Source organism: Perna viridis, chromosome 6 (assembly GCF_037379345.1).
Source record: "Perna viridis isolate PV_CMFRI_1.1 ecotype Kerala chromosome 6, ASM3737934v1, whole genome shotgun sequence".
In the NCBI taxonomy this organism is placed as follows: domain Eukaryota; kingdom Metazoa; phylum Mollusca; class Bivalvia; order Mytilida; family Mytilidae; genus Perna; species Perna viridis.
The window spans coordinates 34,557,968-34,584,621 of NC_142450.1; the positions used below are offsets into that span (position 1 = coordinate 34,557,968).

The 26,654-nt window shown below is 33.4% G+C and overlaps 1 protein-coding gene across 1 annotated transcript; it reads right to left on the reverse strand.

The window, feature by feature from the left end:
- Positions 1-1,055: 1,055 nt before the first annotated feature.
- Positions 1,056-25,547, reverse strand: LOC148614681 (uncharacterized). Its single transcript, XM_088588954.1, has 4 exons — positions 25,352-25,547; positions 17,252-17,352; positions 15,673-15,857; positions 1,056-8,942 (listed from the first exon to the last, which is right to left on the reverse strand). The coding sequence occupies exons 2-4, from the start codon at positions 17,348-17,350 to the stop codon at positions 2,966-2,968; spliced, it is 6,261 nt and encodes a 2,086-aa protein (XP_088445080.1). The 5' UTR covers positions 17,351-17,352; positions 25,352-25,547; the 3' UTR covers positions 1,056-2,965.
- Between the last annotated feature and the right edge of the window lie 1,107 nt (positions 25,548-26,654).

The following is a 26,654-nucleotide window of genomic DNA, read 5'->3' on the forward strand; positions in this document are numbered from 1 at the left end:
CTAAACGAACATATGGAGCGGTGCCGTGTGTTATGAAACGTTAACTCCAGGAGCATAGTTCCAGTGTTTGCTAAATGAATTGTATTTGCTGCTGTGTCGTGGTTCCTTTTCAATTTATGGTGCCATATTGCGCTTTTTTTTTCAGTACTGATAGCCCTTTCGCATTGAATTTATTCTATTATCAACATTCTAGTCATTGAATGTATAACACCATAGCGCTATCCGGTTATAAGTTAAATGTTAAGCAGACAGTAGGCGATTCATCCATATCAATAGGCCACCAGTCACTTTTTCCTGATTCAGAAACACGGATACAGACCACAAACCGGTTTTAGTTTATTTTGTTGTATTTTTGGCATAAAAATCATGTTGTGTGTTAAATTGGTACTTCAAAAGAGTTATCTCTCTTGATTTGATTGATTTCAGAGGAAGATGAAATGTGTGATTTCCTTGTAAGTACAGACCTGTACACGGAAATGACTTCTGCTACGTAAAAATATAACAAAAGTAGACAAAACAAATATTGGTCAATGGGTTTTTCTACACCATGAATCGCCCCTACCGTTGGTAGTGTCGAAATTTTATATGTCTCTTTTAATTGCTGATGAATAATTTAAACCACAGTTTCCCGAATAATGAGGTAACATACATTGTGTCAAAGAGGATAATGCGTGTCAATCAGACAAAAGAATAAGGGAACCGACTAAAATCAGGTGGGCGTAACGGAAGGTTAAAAGCCGCTTCCGATGGTGACTTCCAGTATCAAAGAACTGATAGAAATTTGCGTTAGAGGACCGAAAATCGTGATATAAAAATCAACATCGGAAGCAGTTAACATATTGAAATGATGGTAGCCTTCCATTACGACCAGGTTCTTCCCTGTATGGTGAGGGCAAATTTAATTGGATACGATAAAGCAGCTTACTCCTAGTCTTTATGTTTTCACTTCTCATTGTGATGTGTATGACAATAACTAACTAAACAAACTTGCAAAAGACCAGGATGGAGCTAGTACCATTATAACGAGTTGATCAATTTGTAATAAATATATAAACTAAAATAAATAAAGATTGTAATTCACACCAAAATCACTATGGCAAACCATCAAATACAATATAATAGTTATGTTATAACATTGACAAAGAGACTGATGTTTAAAGATACAAAAAAAATAATCTGTTTTATATTTCTCAATAGCACATCATTGCAACTTTGGTTTTACATTTTGTAACAATTTACTGTACTTAATATAATACTATTACCCGTTTGATTCTTTGCTAACGACGGCGGCTAAATTCTCCAAACCTCATGATGAGTGGAACCATTTAATAATTTTTTTTAAATAACGTCTCAATTATCTACGTATTTTTTAAATAAAAAAAGGTAAACAAAATTTGTAATAAAAAAAATAAATTGGACATTTTTTTTCTAGTTATACGAAGTAAGCATTCAGTCAGCAACCGCCATTATACTTTTTGCATAGACATTATCCAACACCCGGATCTGACGAAACGATGTGACATTGTTATGTACATGTATAAATAGGAAATGATTTAGCACGGGAAACAAACTCGAAAGCACATTAAGCACATTGTCCACACAAACCAGAACAACTGGCCATAGAAAGTTCAGTGGTAAAATTGATACATGTACATACATGTATGTGTCGAGACTATCAGCTTCGAAACTTCTCTCAATAAAAAGCACTAAAATAACTACTATCAACAAATGTAATACACACACAAGTACATCCAACTCAATTCGGATATTTACATTATAACCTAACATTTGTATATCAGAACAATTATCATATTCATTTGGAAAAATAACATAAATATTTATTCTAAACATCTTCATTCCAACAGCCAGAATGCATATCACGATAATTTGTATAATAAATTTAACGGAACATTGGCAGCTTGTCCTTGAATTAAATTTTATTTGAATTTTAGTGATAGTAGGGTGAAAAAACATATCCTCTATCTTACTCTTAAAATAGACTTCTAGTATAGAAATCATTCTATAGTCTATTTTTCATAATTCAACAAACTTGTGTACTGATCAGGAGAAATTCAAATTCTTTCCAAATCAAAATCTACGACATACATTAACACACATAAGAATGTCAATGTAATGGCAAAATTGAATTTTAATAATGAAGTGTGAAAAACGTTTGAACCACTGCATAAATAGACTAAGGCACTGTTATAAACTCTATTCCACTGTTATATGTTGATTTCTTGCTACAAGATTGAAGTCATCACTACAGAAGTTCTATGGTCGTCATCATGAACTCGTGGATCGTTACGGTGTATCCATCTGCGCCAAGAAAACTGATTTATTCAACGGGTCATAGTTTTCCTTTCCTCCTTTGTCTACCCCGGACTTGACTTTTTCTGAGCAACTCGGCGGGTGTTTCTAGAAAAAGCTGAGGACGCTTACCCTACCGGTGCACCTGGTCCATGCTCCCAGTTTTTAGTGGAGTCCGAGTTGCTCATTTGCTTTTGTTACATTGTAGGTACGATTTTAGTTACTGTATGTTCTTTGTTGTGTATTTCTGTTTTCCATGTCGGGTCTTTGTCCCTGGATTACATTCTTTTGAATACTGCTATAACCTTGGTACCCTTGATTACTCTTCCAATACCTTAATAATCTAAATTCAATAATGAATGATGGATTTTTTTATCGGTATAACAAAAAAAATATCATCATATACATCAGGCCGTAACTCCAGGAGGCTTTTACAAAACAAATTAAGTGTTAAAAAACAATTTAAAAACAGTTAACACTGAACCTATAATATGCAAAAGTTTCACTATAATAAAACCAAATTGGAATTTCGTTGAAGTGCAAGTTTTGCATTGTTGTGCCATTACAACTCGTTCTTCACAGATCAATATCAAATACACGTGAAAGTTCTTTAACGAACACATATAACATAAAACTGGCTCCATAGAGTGAATTCTCAACTTCTATCATTGGCTTCACTCTTCCGCCTGTATCTAGTATCTGAACTGCGATGACGTAACGAATGTTTTAATCTCTCCTCAATACACCAGTCGCGACTATCATGTTCAGGAGAGCTATAGTGCCTATATCTTGATTTTTTCCTGTGAGCATGTTCATTTTGTAATGAGGAAGACTTGTCCCTCCCTCCCGTTTTATGTCTAGAGCGACCAGTGTCCTTATGAGATGCCTTTTCCTCGCGCGGACTATAAACAGTTCGATGATCATCCTTTTTCGGATGCTTTTCATCAGTAAAACGAGATCTTTCCGTTCTTTTAGGAGAATGACTCCTTGAATGATCAGACTTTGATTTTCTCTTAGTTTTTTCCCTGTCGAGAGCTTTTTTATCAAGCGGTTTGATTTTAGGTATTTTATATCCTCTCTTCAAACCAAGAGGAATTGGTTCAAGGTCGTCTGTATCTGAATCGACATTTTCACTCGCTACATATTCACTGTTTGTATTGCTAGATTTACTTGCTGGTATAAGAGTGACTACTCTTCTCTCGTTAGAGATGTCATGCGAATCTTCAATGTCAGAAGGGCCACTCGTTGCACTTAACTCTTGACTGCTACTACGGGAAATTACTTTATTTTCAAGATCAGTTAAAGAGTTAGAATTTCCTTTTTCAATTTTCCCTGCATGCAATGTACCAGCTGAATTCCTCTCACCATGTTCAATACTACTATTTGGTTCGTTTAGATTCAGTTTTTCATTTTGGCAGACATCGTTGGAAAACAACTCCCGTTTAGAAACACGTGAAATAGTATCATCAATTATAATACTAGAACAACTATCTGTATCATTAACATCAGCCAAGCCATGTTCAATTGTAGTGTTGCTTTCAAAATGTTTTGGTTGTCTATACCAAACTCTAGTCCTGGAGCATGTGAAAGACTCTTCAGATTCAGCCACTTGCTTTAGAATGTCACTTTGTTTTGCACAACCGTCGTCATCCTCTAACCCCAGAATGTCAATATCATCCTCGTCATCAATCACGTCAATGTTCATATCCTGGTTTTGTACGAGTGGCTGAACAGTCTCTTTCGAATGAGACAGGATTTTCTCTTTTTCGCAAGGTTCAATTACTCCTTGAACTACAAAAGATTCTGTAGAATTATTTGAACTTGGAGTAGCCAACGATGAGCTTGCATTTCCATAATGAATGTCTTTGTGTTTGTGTAATTTGTCGTTTGAAGTTATAATTTTATTCACGACAACACGGTCATCTACGTACTTTGAGTCAACCCCAGTCTCTGTTCTAACAGATTTATGTCGCTTTCGGGGTTTTTCACAAGATTCATGTGAATTCATGGGACTGTCTGGCTGTTTTGGACCAGGCCTATCACTTTTACAAACATTTTTCATTGACTCCTTTTTTGATGAATTTAATTCACTATCCTTTTGATTTTCAAGATGCTGACATTTACGTGAATCATGTAGAACTTTTCCCTCAAGTTCCTTCCGTATCTTAGGCTCAACGTCAATAGAAATTTTAGTTTTGTCTTTAATTTTCTCCGGAATACAAATCTCTTCATCATCATATCTTTTGCGTTTATTCCTATTTTCATTGTTACTATTTGAATCTTTCGTTTTCCAATGCTGATCTTGGGAGTTATATTCTCCGACATCTTTTATGCGGCCTGAGTTTTCATTATGTGAACAGCTATCTGTATTGTCTTTATCTACAGTTTCATAAGATTCGCAGTCTTTGGTTGTGTTACATTTTGTATTTCGTTCCACTGTACTCTTTCCTTGTGTTCTCTCGCTCTCATCATTGAAATCACCTGCTTTTGGCATCTGTGTTTCTATCCCAGAGTTGTCCCTAGAATTTGAAACACTTTTTACTTTTGTATCAATTCTCTTTGAAACTCGCTCCTTTCCACGACTTGAACCTGCTTTTTTGATGGTTTCTTCTTTAATTTTCATGTTGTTTTTCATTTCATCCTTGTTGCCTTCATACCGAGACTTATCCTTGTCTATCCTATCAAAGCATTTACCACTATCCCTTTTTACTTTTTCTTTATCATCTTTCCTTCGATAGTCACCATTCCTATCCTTACGCACTTCGTCTTTCCGCCTTTTGATGTCTTTTGTGTCCATTTCCATCACACAACCTTCCCGTTCCTTTTCCCTATCTAAGTTTTTATCAATCACTCCATCCTTATCACTTCTATCGTTATGCTCATTTTTTCTTGTTTCGAGTTTTCTAGAACTTTCCTTCTCCTTTCTACTCGAATGACTGTTTCCCGCTTCATCTCTCACACGTTTCCCGTGTTCTCTGAATTTATCAGATTCTTTTCGACCTTTATGTTTAGAATTTTCATTTTCTTTTCTACTTTTCTCTTTGAAAGAAAGCCGATCTTTGCTTGATTGTTTGTCAAATTTATTTCGCTCAGAATCCTTTTTCCGAATTTCATTGCTTGAATATTCATTTTTACTTTCATCTTTTGGTTCCATCAGAACAGATACTTTTACTTTTTCATCGTCAGAATCGCTACTTATCTCGCCCTCCTCTAAATCGTCGTTCACTTCATCCGTGACTGATTCAATAGTTTGATACTTTTGTTCATCATTCTTTCCTGTTTCCTCCATATAAACACCGCTATTGTCTATACCATCTTTTGGTTTTTGCTTATCACTTTGACTGTCGTTCACGCTTTTAGTTTCAAACTTACTAACCTTTAAATCATTATCTACTTCAGTATAACTCATCTCTTCAGATATAATGATAGAATTGTCAAGAGTCTCTTCATCTACTTTTTCAGAATCGTGATGAACTATCATGAAATCATCAGTGATGACATTCTCTTCAACCATTTCTTTGGAATCTTTTAACTGTTCCTCTTTATCCAGGATAACACTTAGATCCAAATCTTCTTTTGTATGGAACTGTTTGGAATCTGATTGATACCCAACTTCATTTTTGGAAGAATTTTCATCATAATTGCAGTTGATCTTACCTCCCTGTTGACTAAGTAAGATATTACCTTCCACATTACCATCTTTATTAGTGTTTGATACAGAAGCATTACCTTTAGTTGCTAGTGATTTCTTTCCTAAAGAATTAGCTTTTTCTGCGTCATAACAGTTTGTTTTTGCCATTGTTTTTTCTAAGGAATAAGCTTCATCGGTGACACAAGTGTTTGCTGTTTCCAATGTCTTTTCTAAAGAATTAGCTTGTTCAGCATTAAAATGGTTTGCTGTTGCCAATACATTGGTGCTTTTCTTAAATTCGGTGGTATTAATTGCTTTTATCTCATCAGTTACACTGGGGCTTCCTGAATTAAGTTTTTCTGTTTTATGAATGTAGACTTCCCCAGACTTATTTTTATTGTCACATGATAAGTTATCAGACTCCACATCAACTCTTGTTGATTCATTTTCGATTGCAAAATTTTCCTTTTTGAGATCAGAATGGTCTGCAGTTATCATCTGAGGCTCCAAGACATCCTCATCACATTTAAAATCTGTATTTAAACCTCTGTCACAGTATTCAGATTTAAGATCTGTGGTTTCATTTTTAGAAGAAGTTGGACTATCCTTTGACTTGGAGTTTTTATTTTTCTTGTCCTTGTTCTTTCCATGCTTCTTAGTCTTTTTTAATTTTTTGTTTTTTCTCTCTATCTTTGAGTTTGGACATACATCTGTGGATAAAGATTCACTTTTAATTTTACTTTTGTTTAATGGAGTAACACAAGAATCACTAAATTTTACAAGTAAAGAAATCTTTGTTATACTGTCCTCACTAACAACATCATTTCCATCATTTTTTTTCTGTTTTTCTTCTTTACAAACAGGTGTACTTGACTTTAATGTTACATCTTCATCCAATGGTGAAAAGTTTTTCATTTTATCAAAATGGTGACTTACTAATTGACCTTTCTCTGTCATTGTGACATTTCCATTTTTTTCTGTCAGAGAATCTTCAGATAAACCACTGTCTTCCAAACCATCATTTAGATCATTAGAATCATTCATCATTTCCAATTCCCTGAGAAGAGCCTCACGGTCTTTTTCCAAGTTTATAAGTTGTGAACGATCTTCCATAGAAGGTTTTTCCTTTTTCTTTTGTTTTTCTTTATTCTTCACTGGAGATGTCTTTGTTTTGTGACTTTCCAGTTCTACTTTTTCTATTCCTTTTTCATTGGATTTACCTTGATCCTTATTAGTACGGCTCTCTATGGATTTCACAATACAGGATTTCATTCTTAAAGAAACAGATTCGTCAGAGTCACTCTCACTGAAATGTTTATTTTTTGAACCATGACTAGACATCCTGGTTTTGTTTATACTAGTACTTTTTCTATTTTTAGTGTCTGTAAGATTTTCTGACCTCCTTTGATCAATGACCCTGTAACTCATTGCATCCCATTCATCAAGAGACCTTCTTGACTCCAGATCCTCTTTGATTTTATGTGAAGATTTTTTAGTTCTCGAAGAGGACGGTGTTTTCACACTTTCCTTTTTGCGAGGACTTTTAGACCGGTGCTTTCTTTCTGGACTCTTTGACTTATATTTTTCCTTGTCTTCAATTTGTTTGTCTCTCTGATTTCTTGGTGTACCATCACCTTTATTTTTATAATTTTTATCTCTGTCAGACTCTTTAGAAAAATTATCACAACTATTGTTTGACTGTTTCTCAAATTGCTTTAATCCTTTTCCAGGAGAATCTTCCATATATTTCTCAAAGTCACATTTCAACATTTTTTCGCAACTATCAAAAGACCTTTTATCATGCCATGTATGACTGTCAATTTCAAAAGGTTTGCTTGACTTTTCACTGCTTACTGATCTTCTGTCATCTTCTGGTTTCTCCCTTTCAGGTAATGTTGAATTGTTTTCATCCTTGAATACTTTGTCATTAGGGTTTGTACTTTTTGTATTTTGTAAATTGAAATCTTGATTTATTCTATTTAACTTTGAAGAATCAGACCATGGTCTTGAGTTTAAGCTTTCCCTGTTACTATTACTATTTTCATCAGATTTTTCCGTTCTTTCCCTGTCAATTTTTTCTGGATAATTGTTTCTGTTGCTCGATCTTTCAGCAGATATAGTTTCCTCTGATAGCTTATGTTTGCTTACATAACTAGGTGAACTACTTTTGGAATCATTTGCAAAATCAGCATTATGTTTCATAGTTACCAATTGGTCAACAATTTTAAGAGACACTATCTCCCTGTCTTTACTTCTCGAATTCTTTCTAATATCTTGTCTACTTGGAATTTTCGTTTCACTTCTAGACTTTTCATTCAATAAATCATGTTTACGACTTCTGTCATCCGGTGTTGAAGATCGCTCTTTAGAGTGTCTTGTTGACTTTGAAGATGAAGGTTCATTTCGCCTCCTTCTGTGATATTCCCTGCTATCATTTGATGTAATTTTATCACCTCTTTCTTGCCCTGATTTTCTCCTGTCTCTTGCCTCTGAATGTTTGGTTATTTCACCTGACTTCCTACGAAGGTCACGTTTACTTTCCTCCAAAAGTCTTTTTGCCCTGTCTTGAGTATTTGAATGTTGGACTACAGATGATTCTCTAGTATGCCTAGGAACTTCATCAATATGTGAGAGGTTTTTGTCCCCATAGACTTCCTCCGCATTTCGACTTCTTTTATCTCTATACAATTCTTTTCCATACCTATACTTCTTTGCATCATCATGAACATCTATTTCAGGACTTATTTTTCTCTTCCTTGAGTAATATTTTTCATGTTTATAGTCTTTCTTAAATAAGTTTTCTTTATCCTCGCAAGTGGCAGTAGCAATGGAGTCATTCGTAGATGATTGTTTTGGAAAGGGTGGTTTGGCTTTTTGATGTTCCACCAAAAGATTTTCAGAAGTTTCCCCTTCACTTTGGCTGTTTGTGCTAGAACTCCTTGGTCGGAAATTGGGGCGGTGCAGCAATTTCTTAAACAATGGTGTTTCTGATTTTCTTGCTCTAAAAAAGAATAATGAAAGCTTATTATGTATGTAGGATCTCTTAAAAATTAATACTAATATAACATGCTACTCACATTTCAATTTCTTACCCATGATGAAAGAAAGGACTCCATGGAGCCTGAATTGCTCACCTGGTTAAATTTTTGCTATTCAAGAGCAACAACTCAAACAAGGAGTTGTCCGACAATTCTGCCTCAAAGAAAACTTTGGTAGGACTTACCATCAGGATCATTTCATCAATAGAAAGCTTCTTTCTATCTATTTTAGTTTTCAAGATATTGGCTGAAAACTGCTAAAACATGATTTTTTTCCCTTTCATGGGCAATAACTCTAACAAAGAGTCTTCCAACAACTTTGATCCTCACAGACTTTTGTAGGCCTTATAACAAAGATCATTTTAGCAACTGAAAGAATTTGGCTAAACCTATCAGTTTTGGAAATATATGAGAAAACTTCTGACTGACCCTTTGATCTATTTTAGCACCAACAGCCATATTTTTCAATGGATCGAAAATTCTGACATCAGATCTATGAAGAATACCCTAAGGAAGATGCCTATTAAGTTTGGTTTTAATTGATCTAGTACTTTCAAAAGAGAAGATGTTTTTAAAAAATAACATTAAAAATAGAGGAAAAGCATGGAAAAGGGATGTAACTCCAACATGGCTTAAGAGGTTAAAACGAAAATTTGACCGGAGATATATGCGAAAAACTTTTGTCTGATACCATGTTCTATTTTTAGTAACAGCTGCCATATTTTTCAACTGATCAAAAATCCCCAAATCAGTTTTATATAGAATACCCTAAGGAACATTCATACCAAGTTTGGTTCTGATTGGTCCAGTAGTTTCAGGGGAGAAGAGTTTTGAAAATTGTAGACGACGAGGGATGGCAATTGATGGCAATACTTACATGGCCTATGGCAAGGTGAACTAACAATAGATTACTATGATTGACATCACACATGATTGATAGAAAGATAATCAATGTTATATGTTATGCTTTTTACATCTTTTCACAAAGCATACATGCAATTGATGTATACTTCATTGATGGCCACAATGCTGAACAATATATAGATAAGATGCATTTTATAGATCATTTAAAAAAATAATGTTTATAAGCCATCTTACATTATCATTATACAAAGATCTGTATTATATGTAATTGATATTTTGTCAGTAATTATCACCCATGATAAAATAATCATGATTAGAGGCTCTAGAGAGCCTGAATTGCTCAACTGGTCTTTTTAGCCTTTAAAACCTGGACTTTTGATCCCACTATACTATTGCCCCAAGAATCATTTAGATCAAAAGAGAGCATCTTGGTTATCCACCCAATTTTCGTATCAAAAAATAAATCTCCCGAAGTCATATTTGACTCTTCAAGCATCTATCAACAGATAATGATGAAAATTTCAGCATATATGCATGCCTCTAACCAATGTGCTGATCAATTTTACCCCCATGAAAGTTTTGTTGAACCCATCAGTTTTTTTAGTTATTTCCACAAATCCTCAATTTTTAGTAATGACAGCTATGTTTTTGGCCTGATAAAAAATCACCAAACACAAATTGTTCTACCCTAACAAAACACCATATTTTGTTACAATCCATATACTAGCAGTATCAGAGAAGAAGATTTTCAAATTGGAAATATAAAATTCAGGCAAAAAATTCATTTCAGGATCTATAATTCATTCATCCATCAAGTGGTCTTTATGAAAATTTGGGCATAGCTCCATCCCATCATATTTAACAATTTTATTCCTGCAAAATTTGAGCCAAACCCAACTGTTTTTGAGATATTTGCAAAATTATGAAATTTGAACCATATGGTCTATTTTCAGTAAAAGCGGCAATGTTTTTTTGGAAGATCTAAAATCCCCACAAAAGGATTGTTGAAGATGTTCTACAGAATATTCATGCTAGGTTTTGTGTAAATCCATCTAGTAGTTTTGGAGAAGAAGATTTTCAAAGTTGGAAATGTAAATTTGGAGACAAAATCCATTTCAGGACCAATAACTCGAACATCTGTCAACCAATCATTCTGACAATTTTGGCAAAGGCCCATCCATTTCCTATTTTTAAGTAAACCCAACTGCTTTTGAGTTACTTGCAAATTCAGCAATTTGACCCTTATGGTCTATTTTTAGCAATATAGGCCATGTTTTTCAACAAATCAATAATCCCCACACACTGGTTATTTAGGATGCTCCAAAGAGTATTCATACTAAGTTTGGTTACATTGTCAAGTAGTTTCAGATGAGAAGATTTTCGAAAGAGTTAACAGACGACCACGAGACAAGGGCAATAACACATACAAGGAGTTGTCTGACAAGTTTGATCCCTGGAGACTTTTGTAGGACTCATAATAAGGATCATTTCAGCAACTGAAAGAACTTGGCTAAGCCCAGGAGTTTTGGAGATATAATATGCAAAAAACTACTGTCTGATCCCCTATGCTCTATGCAGAATACCCCAAGGAACATTAATACCAAGTTTGGTTCAAATTGGTCGAGTAGTGTCAGAGGAGATGAGTTTTGAAAATTTTTTAACAATGACAGACGACGACAACAGCAAGTAATGGCAATAGCTCACAGTCTTCGTCCAGGTAAGCTAAAAATGATATCTTCCGCAAGCCCACAGAATTCTACCCTGGACGTTGAACCCTGAACATGCAGAGTAAGTTTGACACTATCTAAAATCTATATCCTTAGAATCTTGGCACAGGATAGATTAGTATATAATAATGGACCTCATAGTCAGAGTACTGTTTTAATTTACTGAACAGACATTAAGTCAGTAAGTTAGAACTTCTTCACACAATGATAATTAGAAAGGAGAAATATTTTTTAACCAACTGCAAACAGGACATGCCATTCAAAGTTGATAGAGCTTTGAATTTCAACTGCCAATAACACTTGACAAAGGAAAAGAATTTGACCAGAATTGAAATGGCACTTTTTGACTCCTAAGAGAACAACCCCATTCACTTGCACTCAAGTTTTCATTCATACATCAGGAAAATGTTTGTTTTCATATTGTTCTGACCACTTAAAGGCTTCTTATTCCTTATCAGTTCAAAGTACCAACATCCAAAATCAATCCAAGCATTCCTTTAGTAGTATGACAACTTGTACAATTTCAGAGATCCATTCACAATTAATCAAGTTATTGTGAAGACATAAATTAAAGAAAAAGCTCTTATAGTCAGCTCCTTTTTAGTCCCAAATTCCAAAACCTTTCTTTTGTAGCATGACACCTTGTGGTAAAACCTCAATGAGATCCCTTCACAATTAATCAAGTTATTGTCTGGACATCATGAAAATGTATGTTTTACACTCTTATTACGAACGGTTGAAGTCACAAGCCTAAAATTAATCCCAGGTTTTCTTTTGTTTTCTTTTCTTATGGCACACTGATGTTTAATCTTATAAAGAGCTGTACATTTATGCTCAAGTTAGTGTCTGGACATGAAATACATGTATCTACAGACAACAGCATGATACCATTATAGACTGCAAATATTTTTGATGACCTATATTAAAAACTATGGGTAAAAAATTAGATTAACTTACGAACTTAGGATAGTATTCACTGAACTTATAAAATGACTTGGTTAATCAGAGGTGTATACATGTACCTAAACACTGAATAATATGAATAATATTGGTTCAATAATTTTCAAGTTACAAATCAGGCAAAATAGGTTATATCCACATAATAAAGTGACAAATAAACAAAAATTAAGGAAAGAATTTATCAAATTTTGCCTGAAGTTTAGGAGCTGCAAATCTAAAGTATGTATATAAAACTATGAAGTTTGAATCACACTGATACAAAACTGATGTGGCCATAACCCAAAACTTCATAATCAACCATCTTATCCTGGTTTGGAACCTTGTAACAGATCAACCAACTATAAATATTCAAATTACTGCATCGAAAAATTATTTAACTACATTTCTGTTCGTTTAATTTTCACTCTTTAGTCCTGGATGTGCATGTATAGGAATAAGGCAACAACCTTCAAATAAGTTAGAGTCTTTTACATGTATCTCCTTATTGGTAACACAAATGTACCTTGTACATGTACATAAATTTCAAACAGATCCAGTAATTCATTCTCAGTTTTTGAGAATCAGAAATGTTAATAAGAGTATAGGGCCAAAATATGCACTTTTCATTCCATCAGATGAATTACAGAAAAATAAAATGGTAAACATGATCTATTCGTAAGATTTAAAAACACTTTTTTGCAAAGACCTTAAAAAATGTGGTCTTCCAATAATTTTGCCAACTCCATTTTTTTCACTGTAGACGCTCACACCTTTTCACAAAAATTTTAGCATATTCAACATGTATTTTCATCAATATTGCTCAGGGCAGGAAGTTGATACAAGGATGAAACATTACACACTGTAACAACCCATGCTAAAGCTGCATATCTAACTTCAAATTGTTTACATGAAAGGCTACTGAATTTTTTTCATTCATGAAACACTTAAAACAGAACATTATGTCAAATACGGAGCTGATGAGAAACCAAGTACAAACACTTCCACAGAGCACAACATATCAATTAAAGCTACATACAAGTCCATTCCATGAAGAGTTGATGAGATTTGCAACAAAAAACAAAAGTTTTGGTTTCAAAAATATATGTCTCTTCCCTTTCCAAAATTAAAAAAAAATGTATAAATCCAATAAAATTCAGTTGGCCATAAATTCCTGGTAATATGTATAATTACACATCATGTCCATATTACCTACAAAGTTTCATGAAATTTGGAACAGCAGTTTCTTAGGGTTGCACTAACAGAAGTGTGACAGAAAGATAGATGGAAAGGGCAAAAAAATAAGTCTCATAAACATGAGACATTATTAGTATTACCTAAACAAAAAAAAACATTACAGCAAACAAGATGATGATTCATGACTCAGCAGGAAAACTAACACTTTGTTGCAATCCATCAACTGAATCTGCATACCTTAGTTTAAATTGTTCCCACTAAAGACATGATACTTAACCTTGGTTTTATCAGGAAATCATGTAAATTATAAAGACAAACATATATATTTGATTTTAGGTAGAAGTCTTTTTAAGAATTATGTGGATTCTTTAAAATGTAATACACATAAAAAAAAAAGGATATATATTATTATTTTTGTTATTAAGTTGCTTTATAGGTCTATATGATGAAATTTTTAATTATTCATTCCAAACTGTCTGTGCTTAGAAGATAATCAACATGGAAAATCAATCAGTTTATATTGTATTTCATTGCCATTTTCTTTTACAGACTTGTATAACCCTTAATTTTGAATTCTACAGTACATGCTACACACACACACACACACACATATGTATATGGCATAATAGTTTCTTTGATTTTGTTACTAACACTATCATGTATAGTATCTTGACAAGTGCATCAGCAAAAGTTGAGATGTTCTACATGATAATGTCAGTATCAAAATAAAAAATAACTATTATTCTGAACAACGGTAATCTAAATACTGCATTTTTAATCATTTAAATGCAATGAATGTACTTTAAGCTTTTGGAAAACTTTTGTTGCAAAACAAATCTATGTATCACTACTAACTACTGGTGCATGACTTCAATGGCATTCAAACCACTTAGGAAGATGACATCACAGTCACTCCTTATGTTTTGACAGATGTAATAACTTGTCATGTACAACAGGAAGAAAAATATCTGTCAAGAAGTTCAAGGGAAACATGTACAGAACAATGTTATTATAAATAAAAGAGGCTCTCTGAATCGCTCACATGGCAAACCATGCCCACTAAGTAAGTAAGTAAAGGTATCATGCTTTGTTACAATGTTCGACAAAAAAATGCTAAAAAAGAGCATATGTTGATGAATGCTGTAAAACTGAGTACCTAAGGCACGGATTAAATGTTGGAAATGCCTTCAAGCGTTTTTGGAACCTATGGAAAAAATTTGGGCAGGGGTTCTCCTATGCCGTTATTCCAATGGCTCTGAGGAGGCATTAGCCAAGTATACGTTTGCTGATAAAAAACACAAAATGAAGTTAAATCATGGCTATACAACATTATTATTATCAAGATTCAACTCAGGAGACCATGTTAAAATATAAACCAAACATCGTTGAAAGCAAAGCAAGTACAAAAATTAGCGGGAAAATGGCAGCCATTTTGAATATAGACACCCAGAACAAACTTTTGTAATCACCAATCACCTTAGAATTCCATGTTTTCTTCAGACACCAAAAATTATTGGAATCCAAGCAACTGATGAAAATGGTCACAATATGGCAGCCATTTCAAAAAGTTGAAGGGCATCAGTCCCTTAACTCCTGTGAAATTTGAAGAATTAAAATCGCAGTGAAATATAATCAATTACATTTTGTCAATGTGACTAACAATCCTGCAAAATTTTAACAAAATCCGTACAGCAGTTGCTCCACAAAGTGTTCCTATAATGTAGTCTATAAAAATACAAGAAGTCCCAAAGCTCTTGTAAAATGTGTCAAATCAAAATGGTGGTTCAATATGATAAATTACATAATTATGGAAACTACAAAATCCATTAAGTGGTTTTTGAGGAATTGACAGACTGACCAACACCAGTATTTCTATGTCCACTTGGGTATTTGGCCAAAAATTACTGATCAATTAAAGAATCTTTTTTTAAATTATGATATCCACATAACATGGATGTGTGTATGCTACCTAAGACTGGCTAGCTCTCTATCTTTTCTCTGAATTTCAGATCTGGCTGTCACCAATAAGTTACTGATATTCTTCTCTAATGTCTCTGCTTTCTTCTTAAAATCAGATTCACTGCTTCGACTTTTTTCAAGTTCTTTTTCCAATCCAGCAATTCTAGCCAAGGCTTCTTCATACTTTGTTTCAAGCTGAAATGGCAACAACGAAAACTGAAACTTTGGTGCATTTGGTTGCTACATGTACCTATATTACAGTACTAAATCATGTCTGAATCAGTCTTTTACAGTATACAGCGATTTTCTGCTTACTTTTCTTCTTTATCAAAGACAGAAACACATGATAAGGGATTAACAAAAGTATCGCTTAACACAATTCAATGTACAGATATTGTCCATCTACAGAATTACATGTACAGTTTCAACATACAGATTCACATCATTGTACATGTACATTTATCATCCAACTACAGAATTACAAAATGTCTTATGAAATTTTGATAAGCAGTGTCACCCAAACCATCTATACATGTATAAGAAATAGGCACTGTAAATAACTTTTTCCTTCAAGTGCCACATATATTCTCTTTTTTTTTTGTTTTTTTTTTTTATAACAATTTGACAAATCTGAGTGTCCATGGTACATTGTATATCAAGCAAGTTCTGCTTCTACCTGTGAATCTTTTTTTTAAATCAGATCCCTGTTAAAACACTCCTGTACACAGACAATATTACTTCATATAATTTTCATAGAAATTCCACATGCCTTTAACATGAGTAGATCACATAAAATTTGTAACAGATTTCAGATGAATTTCATGTAAATCAAGCCTTCACATGAATTTCATAAGAATTTTTCACAATAAGTTCATGTTAGGTGAACTTCAGGTGAAAATCAAGTTGTTTTTGTTAAGGTAGATGATAGCTATTACAAGGACAATAGTTTTCTGTCATCTTGCAAAATCATACAGACTTATATATTTTCTACTAACTAATATTGTTTCAAATGATGTAAAAATAATAAATTTAAATTATTTTAAATGATTTTTTAAATAAAAACTGGAATGAGTAAAACTATAAACATTGTTTTTAAAAAGCCTCTTTCAAGGGGAGATAATTCAATTGGAGGTAAAATGATTTATGGAAATGCACAGGGAATTTTAGTTTTCCTTTAATATTGCAAAAAGAAGAGTTCAGTGACCCTAATTTTTGATTTGTTTTGAAATATGAAAAGTTCTTCATGTAAAATTATAAGAAATTATATATACCAATTTTTTTAGAATATTGAATCCAAGTAAAATGTAATATTGGCTTTCATCAAGCTTGGTGATCTCGGTCTTTCACTTTTTAAAATTCTAAAGTACAAATGTATGTTCATTCTGGGTCATCCTAGTGAAAAACAGGAAAAATTTATCTACTAGAAATATTAAGTATGATCTACCTTAAGTGAGAATCTACCTTAAGTGAGTTTCAGGTGAAAATCAAATTAATTTCACATGCAGCTAGATTCCCAAGAATTTCCCATGAACAAAAAGCAATATTTGCCTGTGTAAATTTGAACATGTCTCTGATCATTGTTAAAATACCTCTTTGAAGTCTTCTTTTTTCTTGTTACTTTCATCAGTTATCAAATCATCGTATAGATCAAGCATCCCACAGTTTGAGGTATCGTCAATAGTTTCCATTGCTATAAAACAAAACAAAAAAATTACCAATGAGGATTATTGATTTTATGTCTGAGTATAATATCTGTTAAGGACATACAGTACAGAAAGAGACATACTGTGACTGATCACCGGCATAGTGGTACATGTAAATTCAACAAAAATCAGGAACTATCTATTTGGACAATAATATTGTGGGTTACCACTCCATGAGTGGTGTACCACTATGTCAATGACCAGTCATAGTATGTCTCTTTCTGTACTGTAAGCTGCTAGCCTTATACCTAAGGGTAGAAAAAAAAGCAATGACTAGTGCCATTACTACACTAGATTTTTTGTGGTTCTATCAAAGCTAGAGACTACATTAACATTGCACTTCTTTTTGACTTACTGGTTAATTATCATGAGAAAACTGATCAGGAGATACCAAGATTACAGTTAACCCTGCATTCATTTCTACATGTTTAGTGTAAAGGGGCAATAACTCCTGAACAGTTGGTCTAAACTTTTATGATCAAGAGTATAAATTGATTAGGCATTGCCTATTAGTGAGAACAGCATTTTTTTTTTACCTGTGTTAGGTTTCATTGTAAATGACAATAAGTTGTAGGCACATGCATGTCCATGATGATCAGTACTTAGTCAAGGCTGAGAACAACTCTTCAAATTTATTTGCAATAAAATTATCATTTAAGTATATGACTCATTATTAAAAACATATACATGTATGTGTGTTTTGAACTGCATATGCATATGTCCATTCACCTAAAATTCTGGACTTTATAATAGTGTTTGTCTTTGGAACAAAGTATGGAACAAAAGCAAAAAGGACGACATTAACTGCAATGTGACATTCTCATAATGTTAACATTGTATAACTTCCATTCCAAATTTGCTATTTTAGTTAGATTTTTAGATGTTCAAGAAATCGTTTTAGTTTTTATAATGATAATTGGAGGCAACTATTGTTATTTTACATTTTCTCCTTGTCATTCATGTAATTGTACATTTTCACAGGCAATTCAAAAAATGGTGTGCTAAAATAGCCACAAATAAGTTAAATAAATTATGGAATGCATTCTAGAAAGAGGGCAAGTGGTAAAATTAAAATTTGTCAGATTTAATACTTTTATATGTACATTGTAGCTGGAAGTTACATAGGCATTTCGAAATGCAGCCCAAATTTCCTCTGACCCTACCATCCTGGTCTTTTTTATATGGATATTGATAAGTCAAGTTGGGATCAGATAGTCTGAATTTCCTCTGACCCTACAACCCTCCTCTTTTTCATTTGGATATTGATATGTCGAGTTGGGGTCACAAGGATGGGCCATACATTAAGTTGGAGATTCAACGGTACCGCAGAGTACCACCCTTCAACCCCTTGTAATGACTTTCAAGTTGAAATTGTGCATGTCACACCTACATGTACCTAGTTCTAATCCCGAATCATGTTCCTGTATGCCGATACCACATTTGCTACAAAAATTATATTTTTTATTGAAGTTTTGATCATCTTCCAAGAGAGACCCTGTTTTGTTGACATTTTGAGCCATAACAGAGAGTAGTCAAAGCTTGTTACTTTTGCCATTTTGGAACAGAAGGGTAGCAGACACATATTTTTTAGCGGAATTTTGAATATTATGTTGGATTCCTGTTTTAAAAATCGTTTCTGCTCAGATCCGTTCCAAAAGTAACAAGACAAATTTTATTTTAAAGTTTCAAAAAGATCAGACAGAAAAACACTTGAGTTATCATATATAAACAATAGTTAACAGGGTCACTGGGTGATACCATTTTAAAAATCTTTTGTAGGTCATGTGCTGTAATAAAGAAGAGAAAGTTTTACAGGGTCAGGAGGAACTCAGACTATGAAACCTATATCAAATTACATGTACATGTATCCAGTGTTCATTAAGAAAATTGCAAAAGGGGGCCTACAGCCCCTTTGACAGTAAAACAGGGGGTTGTTTTCAAGAAAAAAAGGGCCAATATGGCAGTATAATAGGGAGTCATTTTAAGATAACAGGAAAGATTCATCCAACAAATAAGTTTACCTCAGGTTGCATACACTTCATAGTTTCATTTTTAGGTGAGATGTAAACAAGATGTATACAAGATTGATTAACTTGAAATTAACTTCTGTTCTGTCCAGTTTGTTCTAGCTGAGCAAATAAAAATCTTCTGAACTAAACAACTTGTAAGGTCTCCTCTTTTATTTCATTGTAAAGTGGACTTTAAAGAAAACTAGGGCAATGACTCCAACAGTGAACAACAGATCTTCATGAAAATTTCAGCATAGGTCGGTCTCACCATGATGATCAATTTTCCCTCCAGAACATTAGACTCAAGCCTATGGTTTTTAAGTAATTTCAACAAGTCATCAATTTTTATTATTGGTGGCCATGTTTTCGACAGATAAAAAAAAGAATATCCTAACAAACATGCAATGTTTGGTTACAATCCATCTTAGGTGTCTCAGAGGAGATTTTTTTTTAAATCCATTTCATGACCAATAACTCATTCATTTGTCAACAGATCTATCTGAAAATTTCAGCATTAACGTACATGTAAGTAATCCCATCATTCTGAACAATTTTAACCCCAGCTACATTTAAGCTAAACACAACTGTTTTTGAGTTATTTGCATAATTCTTCAATTCGACCCTTATGATCTATTTTCAGAAACAGAGGCCATGTTTTTCATAAGATCAAAAATTCACATGCACAGATGGCTAAATGGTACTCTACATAATATTCATGCAGGTTACAGACCACCAATTCAACCAATGAGCATTTGGAACGTACGCAAAAATAGTCCTACGCAGAAATTACCCCTGTTCCTCTTAGTGCTGTGAAAAAAGTTCTCATCTTATTTTAAAAATTTAAAGAGTTTCTGAAAGGAAAAACATTTCTGTACATTTTATAGGTGCATTTTGCTTCTTGTGATGTGAAGCCTAATCTCCATAATGATTTTTAAATATACCCCTATCTTGTGAAAACACTGGGATTTCCCATGCTATTTATAGACCCTTCACTTCCGGTGACCAGTACTGCACTGCAAGTCTGCTAACCCCACATGCCATTCTGAGGATTGTGAGCTGACATATGTAGAATCATGCTGATATATAGTCATCTGCAGGTTAAAGTTAAGGTAAAGTCCAGAGAAGCCATTGAATATTGTGAAATTAGCATAGAAGCCTATGGGAAGTGGAATTAGTGGTTTTTAGCCTGCACAGTTTTGTTTCAATCTATCCAGTAGTTTCAGGGGAGACGACTTCCAAAGTTGGAAATGTAGTATTCGGGGAAAAAATCCATTTCAGGACCCATAATTCATTCTTTCATCAAAGGATTTTTCTGCAAATTTCGGCATAGGTCCATCCCATCATGCTAAATTATTTTACCTTACCAGATTTTAGCTTAACCAAATTTTTTTTTAGTTATTAGCATACATGTAATTCTTCAATTTGACCCTATGGCCTATTTTTAGTAACAGTCGCCATATTTTACACAAGAACAGAAACCCCGACACACAGATTGCTAAACATGTTCTACATAACATTCATACAAAGTTTTGTTTCAATCCATCAAGTAGATTTAGAGGAGAAGATTTTCAAAGTTGGAAATGTAAAATTCAGGAAAAAAATCCATTTCAGGACCCATAACTCATTCATTCGTCAATGGATCTTTCTCAAAATTTGGCATAGATCCATCCCATCATGGACCAATATTTCAGTTATTAACAGATTTTCTTCATAATTTATCGATATTTTCAATATGAATTTTAAATTCTGTGATTGCCAGATTGGTATCAAAGTTGTGAACTTTAGGAGGGAGAAAGCACGAGAGTGAAATTATTGAATTTATTTCACAGTGTGAATTATCGAAATTTATTACACTGGGAACATTCAACAAAACACTGCTATCTATATAATAATCAGGTCTCACTGTATCAAGGTAGTTAATTGTTTTTCAGACTGAGAAAAGAAAGCCTCTGGAAAGTGGATTTTTATTTTGTCTTAAGTTAGTATCATCTAATATTTCATTCCATTAAACTTATTTTTCTGATGCAGTATTTTTGTCACTTAGTACATTATTTGCTTGCCAAAAAGTGAGGTAAATTTATGTACTTAAAAATGTTTCCATGTATCACTGTATTGAAAAGAAAGTCCAATAAAATTATTTCCATAAAAAATCTTATAAGGGTGTAGAATTGAGATGTACATTGTAAATGTAATTAGACAACTTTTCAATCCAAATTTCATCTATATTTGATTTGACTGCAATTTTCCAAACATGACCATATCAAAATTTGAAAAAAGGCTGAAAATCAAAAAAGAATTAAAAGAGTCGGTCCCTTACTTTCCTGTCCATAGGAAAACTGGATAAATATATGTATACAGTTTTATAAGTTAACACTTGGCCCCAAGTTCAAGCACAACATATGCTGTAAATTTGCAAGGTCCTGTGTTCTTGTTCTAGCAATTTCATGTTGATCTGTACCCTAGTGGATCCATTCCCAGTAAATCGGTCTCCAGTCGTCTGTCCCCAAGTGGATCAGTCCCTTATTTACAAGTTGATCCATCCCCAATCATAAACTCAATGCATAATACATTATGAATTCATACAATTAAATATTAAACATAAATATTGAAAATAAATTATCTTATCCTCTTCTATATATTCTTAACATCATTGAAAAGTTTCAAATTCATGGGCACTTGTGAAGATATATTTAACAAAGAAAATAATTTTTAACCTACATGTATGCCTTTTCTGATAAATTGTATACTACTGAATGTTTGTTTGTGATCATATACATGTGTAAAAGAAATAGTCTGCAAACCATGTCTTTGTCTCTGAATAAATATACAAAACCTTGGACCAATAAAACATTAGTTATATTTAATCCCAGACAAAACCTTTCAGTTCCTTCATTTCTTAGTAAAGAATTTAGATACATGTACAGTGTACCTACCCTAAAAAGTGTAATAACCACAGTTATAAATAAATTTGCCTATAAATACCAAGTTTCAGTATATGATACTTAATTTTATATAACTTAATTTTATACAATATAATTATTCAAGGGGATGAATCAACTTGGGGACGGATTAACTGGGGATGAATTAACTGGTGACAGAATGACTTGGGGCGGATAAACCTGGGGATGGAAAAGTATGGGAACAGATCAACCAGCTACCATTCCAGCTAAACAGTATCTGAATCAATCTGTGCAACTAAAATTGGGATCTGCATATGATAACCGATCTATTTCTAATCAGTCATCAATCTGTTAAACCAGTGATCACATTACATGCAGGGGTTGAAAATTTTTTTTGGAAAACCCGGGCCCTGGACTTTTTCATTTTTTGTACACTAAGCCCAAACAATGTTGTGTCAAGTCACAATCGATATAAATGCACTTTTGTTATCTGATATTCTTATGTTTAATTCTATGATTGCAAGGAAGAAGACGACACAGTGTCAATTGATTCCGTCTCCAGGTCTGATGCCTTGTCATCAGCTTTCCATTTTTTTAACAGTGAAATTGTAATTGAGCAACCATATTTTCCTCAAAAGTTTATCAGGTATAAAACCACTATTAAAAGTCCTATGTTGAATTAAGCAATTTTCAAGGTCCCAATCTTTTTTAAAGTTTGTTAAAATAACTTTAACAGGTTTTATCTTAGAAAGAACCCTTTAAAGACTCATAAAATTTGCAGCATACCTTTAATGGCTTCTAAGAAAAAACGTTGAAGTGAAAGTAGACAGGTACTAAAAATACTTCTTTCCTTTTGGAAATTTGACAAATCAATGGGCTTAAGATCTAGACTCTGACAAATTATTTTCTACATCACAGGGGTCGCGTTGGGCTTCGCCAATGTCGCAATTTGCGATTTTTTATTTTATCTGGCGACAAAAATAGCCAGTTGGCGATTTTCTTGGCACCTAGGTTTTGTATATTAAAATGGACAGGCAGTTTATCAGCAACCGATATTCTCTCTAATTAAACAATTGTGTTGACACCTGGTCAGAGTTAATTGACTATGACCAATTTACGACTGAAGGCAATTAAAGGTAATTAGACCTGGACTGACAATATCCTCATGGGAGGTGTCAATCAAATGTAAATATATTATTGAGCCAATCAAAACTCTCATAATCTGGTCAAAGGTAAACACAATTAAGGTCATGTGCACGTGGCTACACACAAGTTTCACAGCCCTATTTAACCATGTAATACATTCAGAAACAGACTTACCTAATAAATTAAATCCAATTAACAATGATTATCCCATCAGGAAGTGTCTAAATACTTCGAAATGAAAGAATTGATAAAAGAAAATGGATGACATTTGCTTACACTTTTGCCAAATGACTGTTTTGGCGAGAAAATCGGTAAATAAATAGAAGGGGATTCCCAAAATCTAATTAAGGAAATGCTATTCAGATATCAAGATTATTAAACAGGAACACAATTAATGGTTCATGGTACAAACTGTAGTTTGATAGAAATTTTATCACTTGAAAAAAAGAATCAAGTTTGTAAAAAAAAATGAAAAAAATTAAATTATATTGTATTAGATAAATTAGACCATAAAGGACAAAGGTGAACATGTTTTAAAATCAGGGACTGTATGAGAATAGTAATATAGTTTTTGATAGAAGTAAAATACCTGTTTCCAGAGTAGTAACATTTTATGCATATGAATCTGACAGACTAGAGCTAAAAACCTGCTTTATACATGCATCAAGAGTGAATCTTGGGTACATGTATGTCATGAATGGAGAGGTTATTTTGATGAATTGACAAAGATAATTCATCTATGAACTTAATACTTCCTTTTTTTAAAAAGTATATTTATTTTTGGCATCCTTTGGCTCTAATTTCTGAAAACTGGAGACAAAAAATGGCAGTTGGCAATTTTTCTGGCGACATAATTTTGGAAGCCAGAGCAGCCCCTGCATCAGCCTTCAAAACTGTTGTATTCAGTGTGTACCTGACATGATAAGCTTTCAGATGATACCCAGTTTGCATATACTGGCTAAATCACAAAAAATATACAATGCATCCTAAGAACTACTTTCTTTTTTATGGACTACTTTCTGGTATGTGCAGGCAACTGGTTTCCCTTAATGGTGGTATTATACCATCAACGAAATTCGATCTTTATCATTCCAGCGCTTGATCAATAAAATTTGTAGAATGTAAAAAAATGTGTCTGATCAAGCACAGGTGTGATTCAGACTTGAGAATGACTAATCAATAGATCGATCTAGTAAATACCCATTCTAAAAATAAAGTTATGACTATTTATAGGTCAGGGAATAGATCGAGAAACATGGTCCAAATAATGACAACAAAATCTTTCAAAAAATAGTTCTTATTTTTTTAGATTTGCCATGCCCGACGGACTTATTTCATTGAAAAACGACAAGTCCGAGGTGCAATTTTTTTAGTCCCGGGCATCAGGGTTCAGGAATTTTCAACCCCTGTACATGATCACAAAGCGGTCAATATATATTTTACAGATTCTGTTAAGTCATTTGTCAATTTTTACCCATATTTACAAATGCAACAGATTTAAACATCAATTAATTTTATTTTGAATTTATTTAATTGTTAACGAACACAATATATGGATTTGATGTCATAAATTTGAGGTATAGTATAGATTTAATATGGTAGTACAATGTATATTGGATTCATTAAAATGAAAATTATTAAATGTTTATGAACCCATCATCTGCTATCATTGGTCAGTGATTAATCAGTCAGCAGTCATTGATCCTCAAATAGTTGCATTGATCAGTTCTGGGATTGTCTGTGGACTGTACCAAGATATAGTCATGATAGCGGGAACAGAGTATAAATAAGGAATATTTTATCAGTATTTTGCCGAATACATCTATTCAAATGTCGTTTATATAGTATTGCAATGCAATTTTAAGTTTATTTGAGTAAAAAGACGGGCCGACAACAAAACATTGAAAACTGATTCATGTGTTTACATTTACCTGTTTACTCAGTAGCTTTATTCATTTGCACAAAGTGTGTGAATTGTCATGTCGATAAATGGGTGACAAAGCTTTCTTTGATTTGTAGTTATGCTTTTCATATGCAAACTCGAAGAATGTTATGCTAAGAACAAAATGATACTTTGGTTGTCTTCCTCGTCTTTTGCCGCCATATTTGACAGAATAATATGACATCAAGTAGGTGAAGATAGGAGCAACTATCCGGATGGTAACTCACTTTTAACACGCTAAAGGTTACAGACCACCAATTCAACCAATGAGCATTTGGAACGTACGCAAAAATAGTCCTACGCAGAAATTACCCCTGTTCCTCATAGTGCTGTGAAAAAAGTTCTCATCGCATTTAAAAAATTCAAACAGTTTCTGAAAGGAAAAACATTTCTGTACATTTTATAGGTGCATTTTGCTTCTTGTGATGTGAAGCCTAATCTCCATAATGATTTTTAAATATACCCCTATCTTGTGAAAACACTGGGATTTCCCATGCTATTTATAGACCCTTCACTTCCGGTGACCAGTACTGCACTGCAAGTCTGCTAACCCCACATGCCATTCTGAGGATTGTGAGCTGACATATGTAGAATCATGCTGATATATAGTCTTCTGCAGGTTAAAGTTAAGGTAAAGTCTAGAGAAGCCATTGAATATTATGAAATTAGCATAGAAGCCTATGAGAAGTGGAATTAGTGGTTTTTAGCCTAAAATAAGAGACATAAATCTGTGTATGTAAGTGTCTAGCTAAACTGTATCTGATTACTTCATGTTGCGAAAACTAAAAAACCTTATGAATATTAGTCCATAGATGAAACTAAAAAAATGAACTAAGCTCTTAACAATGCGGTCGGACCCCCCCCCCCCCCCCCGATATAAGATAACTCTATCAGATGAAAAAAAGCAAAAAACAAAATAGAAAGGACAAAGTAATAATGGCACCATGCGATAAAGAAGGTGTGAAAAATTCACTGAATTACATTCATTCAACTGTTTCAAAGGGGACATACAAAATGTATATATGTATGCCCCCTTTTTATCGATGAAACATATCGAATTTCAAGGCAATTCTGTCGTAGTTTCTGCACAATGAAAACCCAGGAAAATTTAAATAAGAGATTCACAAAGGCATCATTTGATACAAATTTGTTAAAGTTCATCTAATTCATACTCCCTCTCTTTTTTTTTTTTTTTTTTATCAATTTCCATATTTGAGAAAGTTTCTCACGTGGGAGACACAAATATCCCTCTTTCACAAATCCCCCCCCCCCCCCGGGCCAAAATTTCCCTC

What these genes read in the sequence shown, in the direction of transcription:
- LOC148614681 (XM_088588954.1), bottom strand. Translation starts at nt 17,350, where the DNA reads ATGGAAACTATTGACGATACCTCAAACTGTGGGATGCTTGATCTATAC. An exon ending in AAAAAGAAGACTTCAAAGAG is followed by an intron (nt 15,858 to 17,251) that starts GTATTTTAACAA and finishes TTGCCATTTCAG; the next exon opens with CTTGAAACAAAGTATGAAGA. An exon ending in AGAGAGCTAGCCAGTCTTAG is followed by an intron (nt 8,943 to 15,672) that starts GTAGCATACACA and finishes ATTCTTTTTTAG; the next exon opens with AGCAAGAAAATCAGAAACAC.